At 35.7% G+C, this 19807-nt stretch overlaps 2 protein-coding genes across 9 annotated transcripts in view; one reads left to right on the forward strand and one right to left on the reverse strand.

The window, feature by feature from the left end:
- Nucleotides 1-19807, forward strand: part of LOC101080332 (protein NipSnap homolog 3A-like) — a 43010-nt gene that overhangs the window by 2215 nt on the left and 20988 nt on the right. For 2 of the 5 annotated variants that reach the window (XR_006588493.1, XR_441728.4), the window contains exons 2-6: nt 840-1050; nt 2587-2742; nt 4655-4804; nt 9935-10021; nt 10114-10287. Coding sequence is in view for 1 of the 5 variants with exons in the window: in XM_006939340.4 (XP_006939402.1) it covers nt 840-1050; nt 2587-2742; nt 4655-4804; nt 9935-10021; nt 10114-10190 (681 nt within the window). In the remaining 4 variants the exon portion in view is untranslated. Of the gene's footprint in view, nt 1-839; nt 1051-2586; nt 2743-4654; nt 4805-9891; nt 10022-10113; nt 10429-11826; nt 13709-19807 lie in introns of those variants that run through there. The other 3 variants (XR_441727.5, XM_006939340.4, XR_006588494.1) reach the window with 3 other exon arrangements.
- ABCA1 (ATP binding cassette subfamily A member 1) overlaps nt 13337-19807 on the reverse strand; it is a 325465-nt gene continuing 318994 nt past the window's right edge. For all 4 annotated transcript variants that reach the window (XM_045042502.1, XM_019816257.3, XM_019816256.3 and 1 more), the window contains 4 exons: nt 19290-19393; nt 18526-18618; nt 17628-17871; nt 13337-16811 (listed from right to left, as the gene is read on the reverse strand). In XM_045042502.1, coding sequence (XP_044898437.1) covers nt 16671-16811; nt 17628-17871; nt 18526-18618; nt 19290-19393 — 582 coding nt within the window. In that variant the 3' untranslated portion in view covers nt 13337-16670. The remainder of the gene's footprint in view (nt 16812-17627; nt 17872-18525; nt 18619-19289; nt 19394-19807) is intronic.

Consider the following 19807-nt stretch of genomic DNA (forward strand, 5'->3'; position numbering starts at 1 on the left):
ATATAGATAGCATATGACTAATGCAAAAAGAACTTGGTGGTTCTTAAAAGATATTTTCGTCAATCTGGTATAATTGGATGGATTAAATGCCTTTCTTCACATTGCACCTATAATTAAACCTAATAATGATTCACACAATTCTAACTCCTTGATTTTTCCTTTATAGCATTCATACAGTCTACCACCATAGTATAATGTGGTTATAGTATGGTATAATGTATATATAATCCATGGATAGATTATAGCTTCCTTTAGCATCAGAGTCCATTCCTGTCCTTACCAGGGATCTACTTCATTAGATGTGATAAATACTTTGACCTGAATAGCATTTTTTATTTTTAAGAAAAACCTAAAAAAGGGTTTTTTGCTAAGACATTTCCATTTCACCTTCCATAACACCTGCATATTTTATAAAGTTATTTAATTGCATAACTGTATAGTTATAGTAGTATATAGTAGTATAACATATAGTATTGACTGAAAACAGAATATTGGCTAAATAGGGTAAGACATTTGCAAGTTTATTAGAATCCTAATTGTAGTTCTTGAGTAAATGACTTTTATTAAGACTTCAGTGTCTTCTTACGATAAAATTCATGAAAAAGTGGCTAACAGTAGATCCCTGCTAAGAAACAGTAGCTATATATTCAGCATACTTAAGAGTAGTTGTCTGTATTGACATCTCTCTAAACAAATGTCTAAGGACAGATGACAACAGTGGTACAAATATGGATTATGAGTCTAATGAGTATCCCTTGTTTCTAGATTCAGATTTGGTTGTAACAGTATTATAAACCCTGCCTTCCCAAAATATTTAAATTTGCCTTATCTTTCTTCAGGTGCACTCATCTTTTGCTACGGGCCCAAGACAATATGATGGAACATTCTATGAATTTCGTACTTATTACTTTAAGCCCTCAAAGATGAATGAGTTTCTGGAAAACATTAAGAAAAACATACATCTTCGGACAGCTCACTCTGAATTGGTTGGATCCTGGAGTGTAGAATTTGGAGGCAAAATGAATAAAGTGTTTCATATTTGGAAGTATGGTATGGTTTTTCCAGCTTAAGGGTTCAGTATAGATTTTTGTTCTGTTAAGTGTTACATGATGCTTAGCTCTTGGATCTAGATTAGTATAAATACCCACAGGTTAAATTAAACTTTTGAAATGGGGAACAGTAAAAAATGAATTCAGTAATTCCTCTTCCCAGGGGTACACCTTTAACAACCCTTTGCCCAAATCTTTATGTTACCATAAATGGGAAAGTGTGGCATCTCATATTTCAAATCATAAAATTGTGAACTAGACTTTAGTTCTCAGAAAAATTATAAATGGCTTATGGTAAGGATGAGTTATGAAAAAAATATAGCAGGGGTTGTAAGAACCAAGTAGGTTAATATAAAGGATGGGAGAGTAATTCCTTCTTATTGTTGAAATTTAATAGTCAAAGAAGAACAGGTTACAGGAATCCCCGGAATGTGTGTTACTCCACACATCTTTGTGAATCTTTGTGAAGTCCACATCAGGACTTGATGAAACCCAAAGAATTTCAATGCTTCACTTAATGTTTAATCATCAGTGTCCAAAGTTAATAGTCATGAAGTACTTTAATATGAAAAATGTTCGTTCTGTATTTAACATGGCCATAGTTTAGGGGTTCTCCACATAGTAATAGAACAAATCCCATGAAAACACAATTTGTGTTTTAATATGCCACCAGTGGACTCATGTCCCTTTAAAAAATCACCAGTCAGGTCCTGATAATAACTCACTTAAGCTCTAAAGATGCCCTGCATAAACCATAGAAAAACTTCTTACCATTAGTCTTACTGAGGCCCTAAAAGTAAATATAATACTAGGCCTAAATGTTAGTAAATATTTGAGTAACAAACGTAAGAGAAATAAATACTGGGTAAAAAGAATGGTGATCATAAGAAAGAGAATCAGCACGATTTCTTTGGAAGCTATTCAAAGAAGATGCTAAAAAAGCACATATTCCTTTTATTTATGTTAAATTTAATACAGAGTGTACCTTGACCTGAGCACACACCACCACCACCACCACCATCACCACTACCACCAAAGAATAATAGTCTTTCTCTAAACTGGCACTATAGTTTAAATGTCTCAAACAATAAGAATAATTAATATCTATTGAGTGCTATCCAGGTGTCAAACACTGCTCAAAGCACCTTTCGTATAGTAATTCATTTAACCTGCACAGAAACCCTGGAGGGAGATACTATATCATTATTCCCATTTCACAGAGTAAGAAACAGGCACAGAAAGATTCAATAACTTAACCTAAGTCACACAACTACCTACTAGAGAATAGTTTATAAACCCCACCATATGACGTTATCATTAGTTGTTTAAATTCCTACTCCCCTTTTAGAGCATGAGAAATTTAAGGACAGATGTCATATCTATTTATGTTGGTATCTCCAGTGATTTAACAGTGTCCTTACGTGGCCTCAGTGAACATTTGCTGAATTGAATGAAATCCAAAAAAAAAAAAAAAAAAAAAAAGGTACAGGTGATTTTAAATAAATTTTTACTTTTATTACTCCTTTTCTTCCCATAGATAATTTTGCTCACCGAACTGAAGTTCGGAAAGCCCTGGCCAAAAATAAAGATTGGCAACAATTTCTCATTCCAAATCTGGCTCTCATAGATGAACAAGAGTTTGAGATTACTTACCTGGTGCCATGGTGCAAATTAGAAAAGCCTGCAAAAGAAGGTAAGTCCTTCCCTCTTAGTTACTTTGAATTTTGATGGAGAAAATACTACAGATTTCAAGCTATAAAAACTACACTTCCATAGGGAAAAATAATCCCCTGTGTTTTATATAGGAATATATTATAGAGATAAAAATGAATTTTAACTCGTTGCTTATTAAAACAATGAACATTGAATAATGAAGTTTTTTTCCCCCCCAATTTGGAAATGCCCTTAAAGTTGAGGTATGAGTATAAAAAGTTGAATAGAGAGTAAAGTTTGAAAAGTTGGGAGCTGGAAGCAGAGAAAACATGTTCCGGCAAGTGAAAGATAAGGTATGAAATTTTGTCATAGTTTTTTTTTTTTTTTATATATACACACAAATTACGGTTAATCTTAAAATATTAAGGATATTTTTGCTTATAAGACTTTTAGGGGACTTAAACTATTAAACTGTATTACTGTAGTTTAACATTTTTGTTTTCCTTTTCTCATTTTGAAAATAATTACTAAAGATTTCTTGCTGATTTCACTTTCTTGCTCACTTAAGGAAATATTTAACATAGTTTTAAACAAAGGTCAGCTTTTTAAAAAGCATTAACTAATTGAATTTTATTTTATTTCCTCCATTATTCCCAACTTTTAGTATATTTAAAAAAAATTTTTTTTCAACGTTTATTTATTTTTGGGACAGAGAGAGACAGAGCATGAACGGGGGAGGGGCAGAGAGAGAGGGAGACACAGAATCGGAAACAGGCTCCAGGCTCTGAGCCATCAGCCCAGAGCCTGACACGGGGCTCGAACTCCCGGACCGCGAGATCGTGACCTGGCTGAAGTCGGACGCTTAACCGACTGCGCCACCCAGGCGCCCCTGTAGTATATTTTAGATTATCCGAGATTTGAAAAGTCTTGTTTGGATCCTAATCCACCTAGACCTCCTCACAGGCTTTCAGCACTATCTAAATGAACTTAAGTGGCTTCTTGGACAGTGTCAAATCTTGGTTCTCTTCCTCTGCTGTTCATAACTCTTTAGTAACTTTGTACTTTTTTTCCTTTTTCTTCTCAAAGCTACTTGTTCCTAGTTCCTTTTTCTTTACCTGCACCTCACCTCTGACCAGAAGGTAGAATGCTTTTCAGATGTTTATCTGGCTATTTAGGAACAATAAAATCATCTTGTTCAGTTTTGGATTTTTTTCCTAACACTCAAAAACTCAGACAAGACTGATCCATCGTTTGTTCCTATTAGAAATGGAATCATATAGGGGGAAGTTATATAAACAAAAAAATATTACCTCTTAAAATTACCTCTTAAAATTAGAAAGAAGAGGAAATACAGGAGATCAGAGAAGTCTTTTCTAATTCATTTCTTACCTAAAAGTGCAGATTCAGGCAGCTCAGAAACCTGATCCTAATGTAAATTTTCAATATTTTATTGACAAAATTTATAACAGTATTTCAGATAATAGCTTAATATATCTTCCCAATTTTGTCTTTTTTTTTTTTAATGTTTATTTACTTTTGAGAGAGGGTGAGAGAGAGACAGAACTCAAGTGGTGGGGGGTCAGAAAGAGAGGGAGACACAAAATCCAAAGCAGGCTCCAAGCTCTGAGCTGTCAGCACAGAGCCTGACACGGGGCTCGAACTCACGACTGTGAGATCATGACCTGAACTGAAGTCCTGTGCTTAACCGACTGAGCCATCCAGGCGTGCCCCCATTTTTGTCTTGCTGTATAAGCTTAACAACTGATCCTTAAACTTGGACAAGGACCTGCTAAACATAAAAGCAAGGAAAAATAATGCCACAATTCATGTGTACAGTTGTGTGATCTTCCAAATCTGTGTACGCAGATTAGCCTTCCATTTGAACCAGACTAACCTGATTAGAAATTTCCTGAATATCTTTTGTAAAATAATTGTTTTTCTCCCTATTCTAGGAGTCTATGAGCTGGTTATTTTTCAGATGAAACCAGGTGGGCCAGCTCTGTGGGGTGACGCATTTAGAAGGGCACTTAACGCCCATGTGGATCTAGGCTACTCAAAACTAGTTGGAGTTTTCCACACAGAATATGGAGCACTCAACAGAGGTACAGTTGTCTATTTCTTCTGTGAAATTGCAAAGTATATTGGTGATCTACTAAATTTCTTGGGTCAGTTTGTCTCTTTTCTTCATTATAGCATATATTTAAATTTTTATTGCCAGAGTTTTAGGATTTCTGTAATTTTATTTATTTTTTTTTTAATTTTTTTTTTCAACGTTTATTTATTTTTTGGGGACAGAGAGAGACAGAGCATGAACGGGGGAGGGGCAGAGAGAGAGGGAGACACAGAATCGGAAACAGGCTCCAAGCTCTGAGCCATCAGCCCAGAGCCTGACGCGGGGCTCGAACTCCCGGACCGCGAGATCGTGACCTGGCTGAAGTCGGACGCTTAACCGACTGCGCCACCCAGGCGCCCCAGGATTTCTGTAATTTTAAACGTTGAAAAAAACCTGTTTTTTATCCTGTTTAGAATGTTAACACTTCATGAAGTGTTTTTCAAATGTTGAATTACTATTTTCCATGACACATCAGAATGCTGAAAAACTGCAAAGAGCCTCAGGAATATATCTGTTCTTTCATCTTTTTTTTCCTCTAAGTTTACTTTTGTTGGCTTTTTAAAAACATTTCTTGGGGTAGGAAGATTGTCCTTGAATGAAAAAGTAATACATATTTTCACACATACTAAATACATGGACATACCCTAAAGCGGGGAAAGCATTTCCCACTACTTAGAGATAATGCTGTTAGTATTTTGGTCTATATAGGTCATTCGTGTGTGTATATATATATATATATATATATATATATATATATATATATATACACACACACACACACACACACACATATATATATACATACACACATATATATATACACATACACACACAAGTAAGTATCTACACACATTCATATATATATGTGAATGACATAGGAGTAAGATCAAAATGTTATTTGATATATATATGCATGCTACAAATAATGCATATGCATTGGGGTGCCTGGATGGCTCAGTTGGTTAAGTGTACAACTCTTGATATTGGCTCAGGTCATGATCTCATGGTCGTGGAATCGAGCCCTGTGTCAGGCTCTGCACTAAGTGTAGCCTGCTTGGGATTCTGTCTCCCCCTCTCTCTCTCTCTCTGCCCCTCCCTGACTCACTCATGCACACATGTACTCCTTCTCTCTCAAAATAAACAAACTTAAAATAAATGACCTCTTAAACACTTCAGTGCAGATATACATAGCATACAGATAAATATACATACCTGTATTAATTATTCATTCATTCATTCATTTTTAAAGTTTACTTAAGTAATCTCTACACCTAGTTTGGGGCTTGAACTCACAACACCAAGATCAATAATTGCATGTTCTTCCCACTGAGCCAGGCAGGCATCCCCTAAACTGATTTTGAAACATCTGTTTGGAGCATTTAACTTTTAAAGTTGAAAGTTATTACAGTCAGAATTTCAGAGAGTGTTTTGTGGCAAACTCTTAAAAATGTATGTAAAGTTCATCTGGAAGGATAAAAAACTAAGAATAGCTAGTAAAATATTTGAAAGACTCATTATATCCATTTGCCTCCTCATCTTCCTCACTTGAATGTCCAATGGACATCTCAAACCTAACACATTCAAAGCTGACCTTCTGATCTTTACCCAGAAATTTAACTTCTAGTAATATATCCTATGAAAATAATCAGAATACACAGAAAAAGATATTTTGGTTGGAAAATATATGAAGAGAAAATTATGAAAATTACTAGATGTCTAGCTCACACCATATACTAAACTAGACTTAAAATGGATTATAGATTTCAGTGTAGACAGAAAGAAGTCATAGAATTACTAAAGTAAAATATAAATGTATTTAATGATATGGATGAGAACTGTATTTCTAAGCCAAAAAACAAAGAAACAGTAAAAGAAAAAAATCAATTGATGATTTTATTTTTTAATCAAAAAAATGTATATTTTTTCAAGAATAGAATTTAGTGATTCATCACTTACATATAACACCCAGTGCTCATCCCAACCAGTGTCTTCCTTAATTCCCCTCACCCCTTTAGCCCTTCCCCCCCCACCCAACAACTTTGTTCTCTGTATTTAGGAGTCTCTTTTGGTTTGTGTCCTTCTGTTTTTATATTATTTTTGCTTCCCTTACCTTATGTTCATCTGTTTTTATCTTAAATTCCACATGAGTGAAATCATCTAATATTTGTCTTTCCCTGACTTATTTTGCTTAGCATAATACATTCTAGTTCCATCCACGTTATTGCAAGTGGCAAGATTTCATTCTTTTTGATCACCAAGTAATATTCCATTGAAAATATAAATATATATATATACATACATATATATACACACACACCATGTATTCTTATCCATTCATCAGTCAATGGACATTTGGGCTCTTTCCATACTTCAGCTACTGTCAATAGTAACGCTATAAACATTGGGGTACATGTGCTCCTTTGAATCATCATTTTTGCATCCTTTAGATAAATACCTATTAGTGCAATTGTTGGGTTGTAGGGTAGTTCTATTTTTAATTTTTTGAGGAACCTCCTAATACTGTATTCCAGAGTGGCTGCACAAGTTTGCATTCCCACCAGCAGTGTAGAGTGGTTCCCCATTCTCCATATTGTTGCCAACATCCGTTGTTGCCAGAGTTGTTAGTTTTAGCCATTCTGACATGTGTGAGGTGGTATCCCATTGTTGTTTTGATTTATATTTCCTTGATGATGAGTGACATTGGGCATTTTTTCATGTGTCTTTTAGCTATCTTGATGTCTTCTTTGGAAAAGTGTCTACTCATGTCTTTTGCCCACTTCTTCACTGGATTATTTGTTTTTTTGGGGTGGATGATTTTATTTTTAAAAGGCTCAGGGGCACCTGGGTGTCTCAGTTGGTTGAGTGTCTGACTCTTGATCTCAACTCAGGTCTTGATCTCAGGGCCGTAAGTTTAAGTCCCACATTGGGCTCCACGCTGGGAATGAAGCCTACTTAAAAAAATAAAAAGGGGCACCTGGGTAGCTCAGTTGGTTGAGTTTCTGACTCTCGGTTTTGGCTCAAGTCATGATCCCAGGGTCTTGGGATCAAGCCCTGCATTGGGCTCAGTACTGAGTATGAAACTTGCTTAAAATTTTCTCTCTCTCTGCCCCTCTCCCCTGCTCATTCTCTCTAAAAGAATTAAAAATAAAAACAAAAAGGCTCAGTTTTTCTGCATGCCCCAAAGCACCTTAAGTAAAATTCAAAAGCAAAAAGAAAAATGAAGACTTATGCAAAGGTAGACCTACAAATGACTACTAAAGAAGATACAGATTAAGACAATAATCCGATGCCATTTTTACCTAATAAAGACATACTTATATATAGTATTTGATAAATTGGGAAAAGTAAGTACTCATATGCTGTGTAGGGTTCATACTGTCTTAATCATTTCCCGAAAGTTGGCAATAAAGATAAAAGGTTTAATTTTTAAATTATTTTTGCAAATATTCTAGGAAACATGCATAGATGTGTAGTGTGTTAGGTTATATAGGAAGGAAGTTTGAAAGGATGTAAATGATATTAATGATGATGTTAATGTTTATTAAGTCTATTTTTTTTATAGTGGGCATATATAACTTTTATAAGAAAAAACTGAAAACGTGTGCCCAGTTTTTAATCTTAAATTCATTCTCAGAACAGCAGAGAAAGAGTAATATGCGGAGTACTCAGGACATAATTTCTGGAGGACAGTTACAGTATGTACACTATACATGTAGAATTATATATAAAATACTCTGGTTCTCTCAGTTTAAATTTTAGGAGTTTATATTGAGGAAATAATCAGATCCAGACTGCCTGGGTTTGAATCCCAGCTTCACCACTTACTGTCTTTGTGACTTAGCATGAGTTACTTAACCTTATGGTGCCTTACATTGCTCATCAATAAAATAATAATCATAACCTAAGAGTATTGTGAAAATTAAATGAGTTAATACATGCAGTACTCTTAGAATGAGGCCTGGCATATAGTAAGCACCCAATAAATGTTAGTAGTAGTTGTCTTCGACATTGTTATTATAGACCTACATGTAGCTGCTGCTCTCAGTCTATGTCCGCATTACTTACAATAAGGAAACACTGGAAACAGTGTGGTATGACCCTATGTGTATATGGAAAGAGATACACCAAAATAGAAAAGTGGTTATTTTAGGGTGGTAGGATTAGAAATTATTCCTGCTTCCTTTTTATCTCCATTTTCTAAAATCTGTACAGCTAATGTGTATTACATTTAGTCATAAAAAAATTTCAGTATTCTGTAGAATCCTGAAATATTTTGAATAATGTAAATAATTAGCAATAAGGTATTGGGATAAAAAAAGTTGTCACAAGGAGGCATTCACAGAGCCATTAAAAATTAAGGTTACTGCCATGGAAAATACACACTGTTGATTTTTAAAAATATTCCTAAGCATAGTATACATTTTACTAATTTCATTTTACTAACTTTTTAAAGAAATACACTAAATATTAATAGAGGTTTTCTCTAAGTAGTTAAAATTATGCTACTTTTATTTATTCATTTTTTAAATTTTAGTTTAGGGAAAGAGAGAGAGAGAGCACAAGGGAGTGGGGGAGAGGGATAGAGGGTGAGAGAGAGAGAGGGAGGGAGAATCTTAAGCAGGCTCCACCCTCAGCACAGAGCCCAACGTGGGGCTGTATCTCACAACTGTAAGATCATGACCTAAGCTGAAATCAAGAGTCAGACACTCAAGCAACTGAGCTACCCAAGCACTCCCAAATTATGCTTTTAATTTTTTTTATATCATCCACATTTTTAGTAATGAACATTTTTGTTATAATCTTGCTTTTTTTTTAAAATAAAAATAGAACATAGTAGGACATCATAAAACTTGGGTCCAGCCTTGATTGTGTCTTTTAGTGCTGTTACTTACTTTTTCTCTCCAGCTATCTGTTTTTCAACTATAAAACTTTAAAAGTTTGATTGATTTATCAATTTCTCTCCCAAATCCCTGACCCCTCCGAAATCTTACTAACATACTTAATTTTACCTTTTTGATATTCACCATGAATAAGACTTAATGTTTCTGATTAATTTTTTGTATTTCTTATTTGTAGTAACGCCATGGTCTTTAGAATCTATTTTTGGTTATTTCTGCAGTTCATGTTCTTTGGTGGAATGAGAGTGCAGACAGTCGTGCAGCTGGGAGACATCAGTCTCATGAGGATCCCAGAGTTGTGGCAGCTGGTAAGCTATTTCACTAGGCATGAATTATTCGTACAACAAATCTCATTTAGTCAATAACTTTATATGCCTTCTTATGAAATGCTTTTTTGCAGTTCGGGAGAGTGTCAATTACCTCGTGTCTCAACAGAATATGCTTCTGCTTCCTACGTCATTTTCACCTTTGAAATAGTTTTCCACTGAAAGACAAAGCATTGCATTAACTGCTATAAGATGTGTCTGCTAATGGTGCTTAAATTCTCCCAAGAGATTCTTTTATTTGGAAGATGGTAAGTGAATTCGCTAGGTCTCTGCACTTTTAAAGCCACCTCTACCTCCTTCATCTTTTCCTTTCCACTTCAGGAAATAGTTCTGTTCATTTTCCCCTTGGCATTTCTGTGTCTGTTACACATTAGAAATACTTGCCACTACTTGAGGATTTTGATTTTTCATTTGTTTCGGAATATCCCTTGTAATCTATTTTGACAACCAGACTCTGCTCTTATAGCACTTTCTTAAATTCAAGTGATGGAGGGTGGGAGGCAGGGGGAGGGTAGGTGATGGGTATTGAGGGGGGCACCTGTTGGGATGAGCACTGGGTATTGTATGGAAACCAATTTGACAATAAATTTCATATTAAAAATAAAATAAAAGTTACTTTGAAAAAAAATAAAAGTCACCCACATAATCCCATCTAAAAAAAATTCAAGTGATGATTTTACATTTCTGTGGCTGATATTTTTAAATTATTTGTATATAATATCTTTTCATCATGTCTGTTTTTTTGAACTTTAAAATCTTTTTTGCCCAGTAGTGTTTATTTTGTGATCACATGGGATTCCTAAGAATCTAAGGTCAAACATGTTTCTTTACTTTGACCAAGTAATGTCACTATGTTATTTTTATTAATTACAGTTTTCACATTAATTATGAGTCACTCTAACTTGGAATATAATGTAATTAGGTCTCAGTGTTAAAAAACTTCAGAAGACTTGTTTTATGTGCCGAAATGTGTTCATTTATAGTTAATTTTTGTTCATTTTGGATTACTAAGATAGTTGGGACAGTTCTGTTTTAAAGAGATCTTTATGGTTATGGGAATGGTTGCCTGAATAAAAGCCTACATATCCATTCTGCAGGGTTTTATTTGTGTTTTGTATTTGTATTATCTTCTCTAGAGCTTTTATAATGTCGCTATAGGGTAGTGACAGAGTAATAATTTAACAACTTTATTGTAAATGTTAATTTACATCAAGAAAATAGCATGGTAATAGTCCCAGAAAGAAAGTTTTCAGTACCACCACAGATAGGCTAGAGTTTTCCTTAAAGCACCTTTAATTTCCATTTTAGTTGAGTGCATCTGCATTCTAAAACTAGGTTTGGTACTTTCAAACTCTCTTGATAGTCTAGTATTTAGAGCAATGTTGTTTCTAAAACATATTGTGAATATAAAATAGTAAATCATGAATTAGCTGTCTTAAGGGAAATTTACAAAACAAGTGTTATAAGCCTCTTGATAGAAGAAATGTCTAAAGGATTAAAACCAAAAAATTGAAAGGAAAGGTGACATGGTGTTTAGGTGCAGCCTATACTATTAACAGACAGGAATGCAAATAAAAGCTTTGTGATCTGGCTGTTGTCATGTTTTCTGCTTCCCATTAAAGCAGAGCTCTCCGTAGTTATGTATAGTCACCCTCTTCACTTCTTGTTCTTCCCTCAACTTGACCCTTGTCAGTCTACTGAAATGACTCTTCAGAAGGTCACCAAAGACCTTGTCTTACCAAAATCTACCTTTTTCTCTGCCTTTACCTTGCTCCTCTTCTCTGCAGTGTTGGACGCAACTGACCACCTTCGTCTTCCTGAAACACTGGATTCTGAGCTTCGATATATGGCATCATACTCAGGTTTTCCTCCTCACTGGCCAGTCCCTGTTCCTTTGCTGGCTTCTCTCTATGGGAAGGATCTCAGAGCACAGGAATATTTTCTGTCTTCATTTTCTTTATAGGTCAGTCCCAAGGCTTAAATACCATACATGTGCTGTGCTGATGTTTCACACATTTTTACCTTCTTTCCCATCATTGTTCCTGAGCATCAGACTGAAATAGCAGCCATATTTTAACACAACCACTTGCTTAGTTTGGGTCACAAACCTTAATAGCTCTCTCTCCTTCAACCCCCCCATGGATCTTGTCAACAGTGCCTTTGGCTCTGTCAGTAAAAGAGATCCTGAACATTCCTATTCCTCCCATTATCACTTTGCCTCCCTACTGTCCTTTCTCCCCATACAACCAGCTTTCTTTCTGAACAGCAATTAGATCAAACCATTACCTTGTTTAAAACTCTCCAGTGGCTTTTCATTGCACTAACAATAAAATCCAGATACCTTGCCATGGCCTGCTAGGCCCTATAGGTTCTGGTTTCTGCCCCTTCTACCAGTCCGGAGACATTGGAATTCTCTCCCTCCTTCCCCAACTTGCCAAGTTTTTTTCCACCTGGGGCCTTTGTCACCAGGTGTTCCTTCTTCCAGGAAGGTTCTCTCTGCCCACCTTCAAATGTTGGCTCCTGCTTATTTTATGAGATATGAGCTTAAATGTCACTCTTCAGATGGCTGCCTCTCCATCGTTATTGCCATGGCTTATTTTCTTCTTAGCACTTACTATGGTCTGAATTTATTGTATTTGTCTACATATCCATCGTGAATGCGAATATAATTTCTCCACTGAATTTTAGTTCATTAGAGCAGGAACTCTGTCTTCAACACTGCATCCCCAGAACCTAGAAAGGTATATGGTGCACAACAGAGTTTAATAATTATTTGTTAAATTACGATTCCAGACTAATTTTATGAGGGCAATCTTAACTGATACACCACCTCACCAGAAAGAACTCTCTGCCATTTTGATAGTGGTCTAAACAAGTTATTTATCCACTGAGCCACATGCCTAGGACAATTGCCACGCTCCGTCCTTGTATTTTCAGTTGAATCCGCAAAGGACAACTGAAGGCAGCCATTGTAGCTTCTATACCAAATAAAGCAGTGAGACTTTTATTAAACAGGTTTAGCTACACAGTGTTTTCAGAGATCTCTATAGCTTCGAAATCATTAAGCTTTTATCTAAAAACCTCCTAAACTTAATATTTACTATCTTAACCAAATTATGAAAGTGCAAACACCCTTTATTTCCAAGTAGTCCCCTCAGCCCTCTTTCCAACAGGACATTTAGCCTGTTCTACTACAGGCTACTACATAGCTTTTCTACTACAGGCGGACATTTCTTACTCTCCTGATGGCTTTATAAGCATTAACAGTAGGTGGTGCTACAGATGCATGGAAATAAATTTGCATAGACCAGAACTGCCACAGCTTTATTTCGTGACTCATTACAACATAGAAATATGTTTTTTTAATACTTCATATAAAGTTATTGACATACAAAATTTTTTTCTTTTTTTTCCTTTTAATGAAAATGATTTAACTTAGAAATCTGTTGTGAAACTTTTGTCTAGTTTTGCAATTCTCAGATATTCCAGTGCAAAAATAGATCCCATTAGAGACAGCATAAAGTGCTCGGAATGAAGGGGCCAATGATAAAGAAAAAGCACAAAAAAACATAGCTTCATCCTAGGGTACAAGAAGAGAGAAAACTTAATCCTTATGGAAATATAAACATTCTATAAAAGGGATGCAACAATTTTGAAGAGAATTAGAGCCATCTTACTATAGTACTATATCATGACTAGTAAATTGTTATAAGGGTACAAATTAATATCTTCGTATCAAAGTGGTTCATTATTACATAGGACACATGGCTCTTTGGAAGAAAATTTACCTGATATATACAACCACGAGAAGAAAACAGACAAATCCCTTTCATCAATGATTACAGTGAATGAAGGATGTGCAACATATAATAGTCACAATGAACACGCTTTCAGTACAGATTGAAATACAGTAGTTTGAGGTTTGGCTGTTTTTTAACAATGAACTGTGCTGGATGTTTAATGTATACAGGGCTTTGTTACTGTTTTCTTTTGTATTTTTCACATTCACAGTTGTTAATAAAGTTTCTAAGTTGTCCAAAAGAAGCAAAAGCAGCAATCTTTGAACACTTTTGAGAATTTTTGAACCTCACATACTTACATTTCCACAGGGAATATATAGAATTTTTACTTGAGTAGAGAATTGGTAAAAAATTTCTACTACGATTAGGTTTACAAAGGAAAATGTAAAATACTATCTGGATAGTCTAAAATGTAACCACAAAGTCAGTGTGTAACTGTAGATTGTTCCTAGCTTCAGAAGAGATCTTTTTAAAATCTATATTGAAATGTTTTTTTTTTGTTTTTTCACAACAGTTCACAGTGTCTTTTGATTTTTTTTCAATGTGACCTTGAAGTCAGAGTAATTAAAGCCAAGAGCTAGCTATTCATTGATTTAATAGAGAATTAGAACATGATAATAGTGAACTGGGAAAACTAAAGTTTGATTTTTAAAAATATTAAACAGTGAGAAAATAAATTATGAATCTTATTAGAGATAGCACAAAATATAATCACCTCATCATGCCAATGGTTACTGGAACTAGGCCTTCATTACCTGTTTATCATTTTAGAAAATAATTACATTAATTTCTAAGTCATTTTCTTTTTCCAAACAAGTTATGTGATAACTTTCTATAAATTTTAAAAATATAGATTTGAAATAGATCTGAAATCTTAACACCTTTAGAGTTAATATTTAAATTTTAGAAAAAGAAGAAATCAGTAATAACATTGAAAGACGGCTTGAACTTCACCCAACAGTACTTCCCTCATATTTTTGTTGTCTTAAGGCAGGTCACATTAGGCATTAGTGAAATAATATTTTTTAAAATGTTTACTGACTAAAAAAAAACTGGGTCGGAAACGTCTGAAATATATTCCATGTGTGGGCATTTGCTGTCTTTATTTTTTTCATAACAGATTCAGGATTGAGGAGGTGAAAATTTTGAGATTGTCAGAATGGGGTGTCTAAGATCTTCAAAGCCAATTATTTGAAGGTACTAAATGCCTTAAGCACAAGTTGTGTTACTCAAGTTTTGAAGCTAGTGATCTTCTTTGTGAAAGTACTCATTATTTAGTCTTGAGACCCTTATGACAGTTAAACTTTTTTGGCCTTTGCACTGTTGCTATTAAAAAAAAAAAAAAAAAAAAAAAAAAAAAAAAAAAAAAAGCTGCCCAGTATTCCTTCACTGGGCTCCCACAACAACAAAACAACCTATTATTTGTAAACCTGTTAGCTGAATAACATGGCACAGGGATTATCTACTGAGACTTAATTTCTCCCCACCCAATCCATACATACATACATACTCAATTCAGCTATAATATACACTCAAAAAATACTTAATAAACTGAGATTAAGAGTATTTTAAATGATGACCTTAAACTCAAATATAGTATTGTCATGAGATCTTGACCATCACCTTATTTTCTAGTCACTAGGCACTAGTCAGAGGATACACCTGCAGGCTTCCATAAGAGGAAGCTTCCATAGCTAGTGAAGTGAGGCCATATTCCTCTATGCCACGGGTTCTACAAAGAGGCCATTCCAAGGATTCAAAAGTCACTGACAGAATTAAAAATTCCAAATAACGTTAAAAGTACAAAGATTTTTGTCAAAATACAATTCCATCTTTTCATATTCTAGATTAATTTAAAAAGCCAGAAATAATACTACACTTCTGTCAAACAGGAAGATCTTGAGATGCAATGTACCGTGTTAACAGACAACCAGGACAAATGGACACAGGCCTCCCTAGGTTTGAACACGCCATCTCTTTACTCCCATGACCTGGCCTCAGCAGCTTGCAGCCTCAACAATTTGGCTGCTCTTGGCTTCTTTCCAGGATCTTAGTTTCTTTAAAAAGTCCCAGAAAAATGACCCCCGGAGACCCATGGCTCCAAGCAAGGGACAACATAAGAATGGAACTAAGTCTCACCTGTCTTGAGCCACCCACAACTTGCATGTTACCGCCACCACAGCAGCTCATCAAAGAGGGAATCAATGCAGGCCTTTCCCACACATGGCACCATTTTGTCACCTGATTACGATGCTGATAGACTCTGAAGCAGAGCAGCTCTCGCAAAAGGGTGCATGACACACCATGGTCCTTCAGGCTTTCTGCGCAACTTGGCACTAGTAACTCTGGCACACTCATTGCCAGCAATGGATGTGTCACCGGGAAACCAGTCTCCTGGCATGGCACGGCTTAATGAATGAAGATGTACATGCCTTTTGATTTTGATAAATAATCACTGGCCATGATTACTTGATGAATTATTGTTGCAACCCCAGTGAGAATACAAAGGAACAAAAAAAAGTGTGATTTCAAACCCATATGTCCACTGGGTTCCATACTAGAGTTTCACATAGGTAATAAGGTAATAAACTAAATTCAAGTCTTTTTCACTTGAGAGCCATACAAGACATAGGCTACAAAGGCACTGCCCCTGTAATGGAATTTTGTTTTCATTGCATTGAATTGCATTGCATTGAAGATAGTATCAGTACAGTATCCAGTTTACTTCTTCCCACAAAAACGTCCAGCTCTTTCTTTTGGAACACTTCACATGGTGCAAAGGGAGAGCTAGTTCCTCCTTTCTTTCAGTCACTCTGCATGAACAGTATTCTTCATACATAACTTTCTTTCACTTTCTCATCCTGGAGAAAAGATGTGAGAACTGCAACATCCACTACTGTCTGGTTTTTGTGTAATGACAAGTCCTTTAAGTGGTCATCATCACTTTGGTCCTTGGCAAAGTTTACAAATACCTGTCAAAAGAAAGATGGACCTTTATAAATACCTCTCTACTTGTTCTTTTTTTTTTTTCAAGTTGTATTTTCACCATGTGGAAAGTAGGGTAGGAGAATACAAGATTGCATAGATAGATTAACAAGAAAACTATGTGAGGGAGGGGGGAAACTTGAAAAAAAGGATCAAACACTTAAAAATTAGACTTTTCTATTGCCCCTCAAATTACCAACTGTTCAATCATCTATTTTGACTCTTATAAGCCAGGTTAAAAAGGAAAGACAGACAAAAACTAACATTTACTAAATAGGTACTAAGTGCCAGAATCTGGTACCTGAAGTTACCTAACCTAAATATGTATTCATTCAATATTTATTCACCCGTTTATTCATTTATTCATTATTTACGAGAGAGAAGAGAAGGAGCAGAGGTAGAGAGAGAGAATCTTAAGCAGGCTCCAGGCCCAGTGCAGAGCCCAACATGGGGCTCGATCTCACAACCAAGAGATCATGACCTGACCCAAGATGAGCCACCAAGGAGCCCCTGATGTTATCTAATTTAAATGGGATAAGGCACCTGGCAAAAGGCCTGGCCTATGGTAGGGACTCAAAAAATGGTAGTTATTGTGATTATTCTTACTATGCTCACAATAACCCTCTAAAGTAGAATCATCTCCCTTTTCACATTCAGAGCAGTTAGTAAATAGCATAGCTAGTAGATCAGAAATTCAAGCTCAAATGGTCAAAGCTGCTCTAGGACCCATAATGGGAGTAGGGGACAGGGATTGGGAACCCTTACCCTCAAAAGTCAGTCTATTTTTGACATTCAAAGCTTACTTGGTCAAGTGTTGTCTGAGAAACAGAGTAGTCTTCTATGTGGAGTCGCTTTTTGCTCTGGGAAAGGATGCTGAATATCCTAGCCAGGGAGGATAATGAGGATGGAAGCTGGTACTGGAGCATGTTCCGGTGCTTCTCTTTGAGAACACTTCCTGGAAAGGCAAGTCCAAAGAACTCCTGGACAGGCTTCAGATCAGGGTTGGACCCTGCTATTCGTACAACTATTGTATAACCATCTCCAAACCTGAAAGCAGAAAAAAAAAAAAAAAAAAAACCAAATGGAAGATCCTCAGGAAACCTCTCATAAGAACATTTAACCCTGCCCACCTGGTGCCATGAGAAAGGAAGATCCACAACAGACCCAGAAATAAGTACCTGAGAGAAGGAACTAGTTACCATTTATTGACTACCTATTCTGGTGCCATGCTGAGTGCCTTAGACACATGATTTCATTGAATCCTCACCTGGACATATGAAATCTGGCAGATGCTACAGAGAAACTGAAGCCCAGGGGGTTAGTCACTTTCCCCTGGTACAGAGCTCCTAAGTGCTAGGGCCCAGAATGTGGACTCATTTGTGTTGGACTCCAAAGCCTATGCTCTAACCATCCCGACATGTGTAAAATTTCCCATTTCATTTGCTTTGCAAGGCCAGAAGGTAGATATTCCTAGGATACAGGCTCTCAGGAAGGTGAAGGAATTTGTGCAAGAGCACACACCAGTGAAAGGTAAAGACAGAATTTGAATGCAGCGCTGCTGGACCTCAAAGCCCTCATTTTTTCCACTAAACCATTTTGTTCCATTTATTTCCCTTTATTTTAGAGCCACCACGTATATGCTCACAAAAAGAATGCAAGCTTTCTCAGTAGGTATCATCCCAAGGAAATGGTCTTTGTTACCTATTTTTCAGATGCTGGACACTGCCAAGACACCGGAACCTCCCATTCACCATAATTGCCATCCTAGTGCACAGCGCTTCACATTCTTCCATACTGTGGGAACACAGAGATTTTTGTTTTAGAAAGATGCTCCTCTAACCATCAGGACATCATAGGACCTCAGGAATTTGAAAGAAATAGATTCCCAGAGTCCTAGGGCATAATTGCATCCTGTTCCAAACACATGAAGATGTAGCAATAACACAGTTTACTGCCGCACTGTTTACCCTTGTAAAAAAAAAAAAAAAAATGCAAACAGTCCAAATGTCTACAAAAAGAGGAATAGTTAAATAAATTTTTTTTAGGGCATATCTTATTGGAATACTGTCAACTCATAGCTATGAGAAAGGATGACACATCTAAATGTACTGACTTGAAATAATGTTTACAAAATATTAAGTGAAAAAGAACAGTATCTATCTGGTATCTAAGAACCCCAAGCTTGCATTTTTGCTTGTAAAAATACACACACACACACACACACACACACACACACACACACACACACACACACACACACACGTGTGTAGAAATTTGCAAAAGAAAACTGCAAAGATATGTAGCCTAATGATAGTTATCTCCTAGTGAGGCAATTTCAGGTAATTTTCACTGTTTTTCTCTTTGCCTTTCTGTATTTTCTAATTTTTATACAATGATCAAATCCACTATTTAGAAAATTTTTAAATTACACAACACAGATGCCAAGCCAAGTCTTCACTACTGACCTATGAGATGTAAGCACTACTGATCTCCCTTCCTTGACAATACTTAAGGCACAATTCCATAGGAATCTCCGGGCTTTGGGATCCATGCCTGTGGTAGGTTCATCCTGTGATCAGAATAAAATAAGTCCTATTATTTGTGGAAAACACATCAAAGGTAGATTTAAGTGCAGAAGCATCTTTGAAATAAAATGAATGGGAAGTTAAAATTTAGGCTATTTCTTGATGGACCAAAGAACCAGACCTTATATACCAGAATAAACTGCATACTTTTTGCAACCAGTTCATTCTTATAAATGTGTCATTGAATTTTTTAATAAAATTAAATTTCTCCAAATGAGTAGAAAAGGAAAGGAAAAACCTATTTAGTTTCAATCATCTTTTTATGACTGACAAGTATACACTAAACTTCTTTTTTGTCTGAAATTTCTATTCAAGTCTGTATTAGGTTTGGGTAAAATTACTTTACTTCTTTTTTTATTCTAACTCACTCCAGCTTAGCCTGTTATATTTGCTAGTCT

The sequence above is a fragment of the Felis catus genome, chromosome D4 (assembly GCF_018350175.1).
Source record: "Felis catus isolate Fca126 chromosome D4, F.catus_Fca126_mat1.0, whole genome shotgun sequence".
NCBI classification, from domain to species: Eukaryota; Metazoa; Chordata; class Mammalia; order Carnivora; family Felidae; genus Felis; species Felis catus.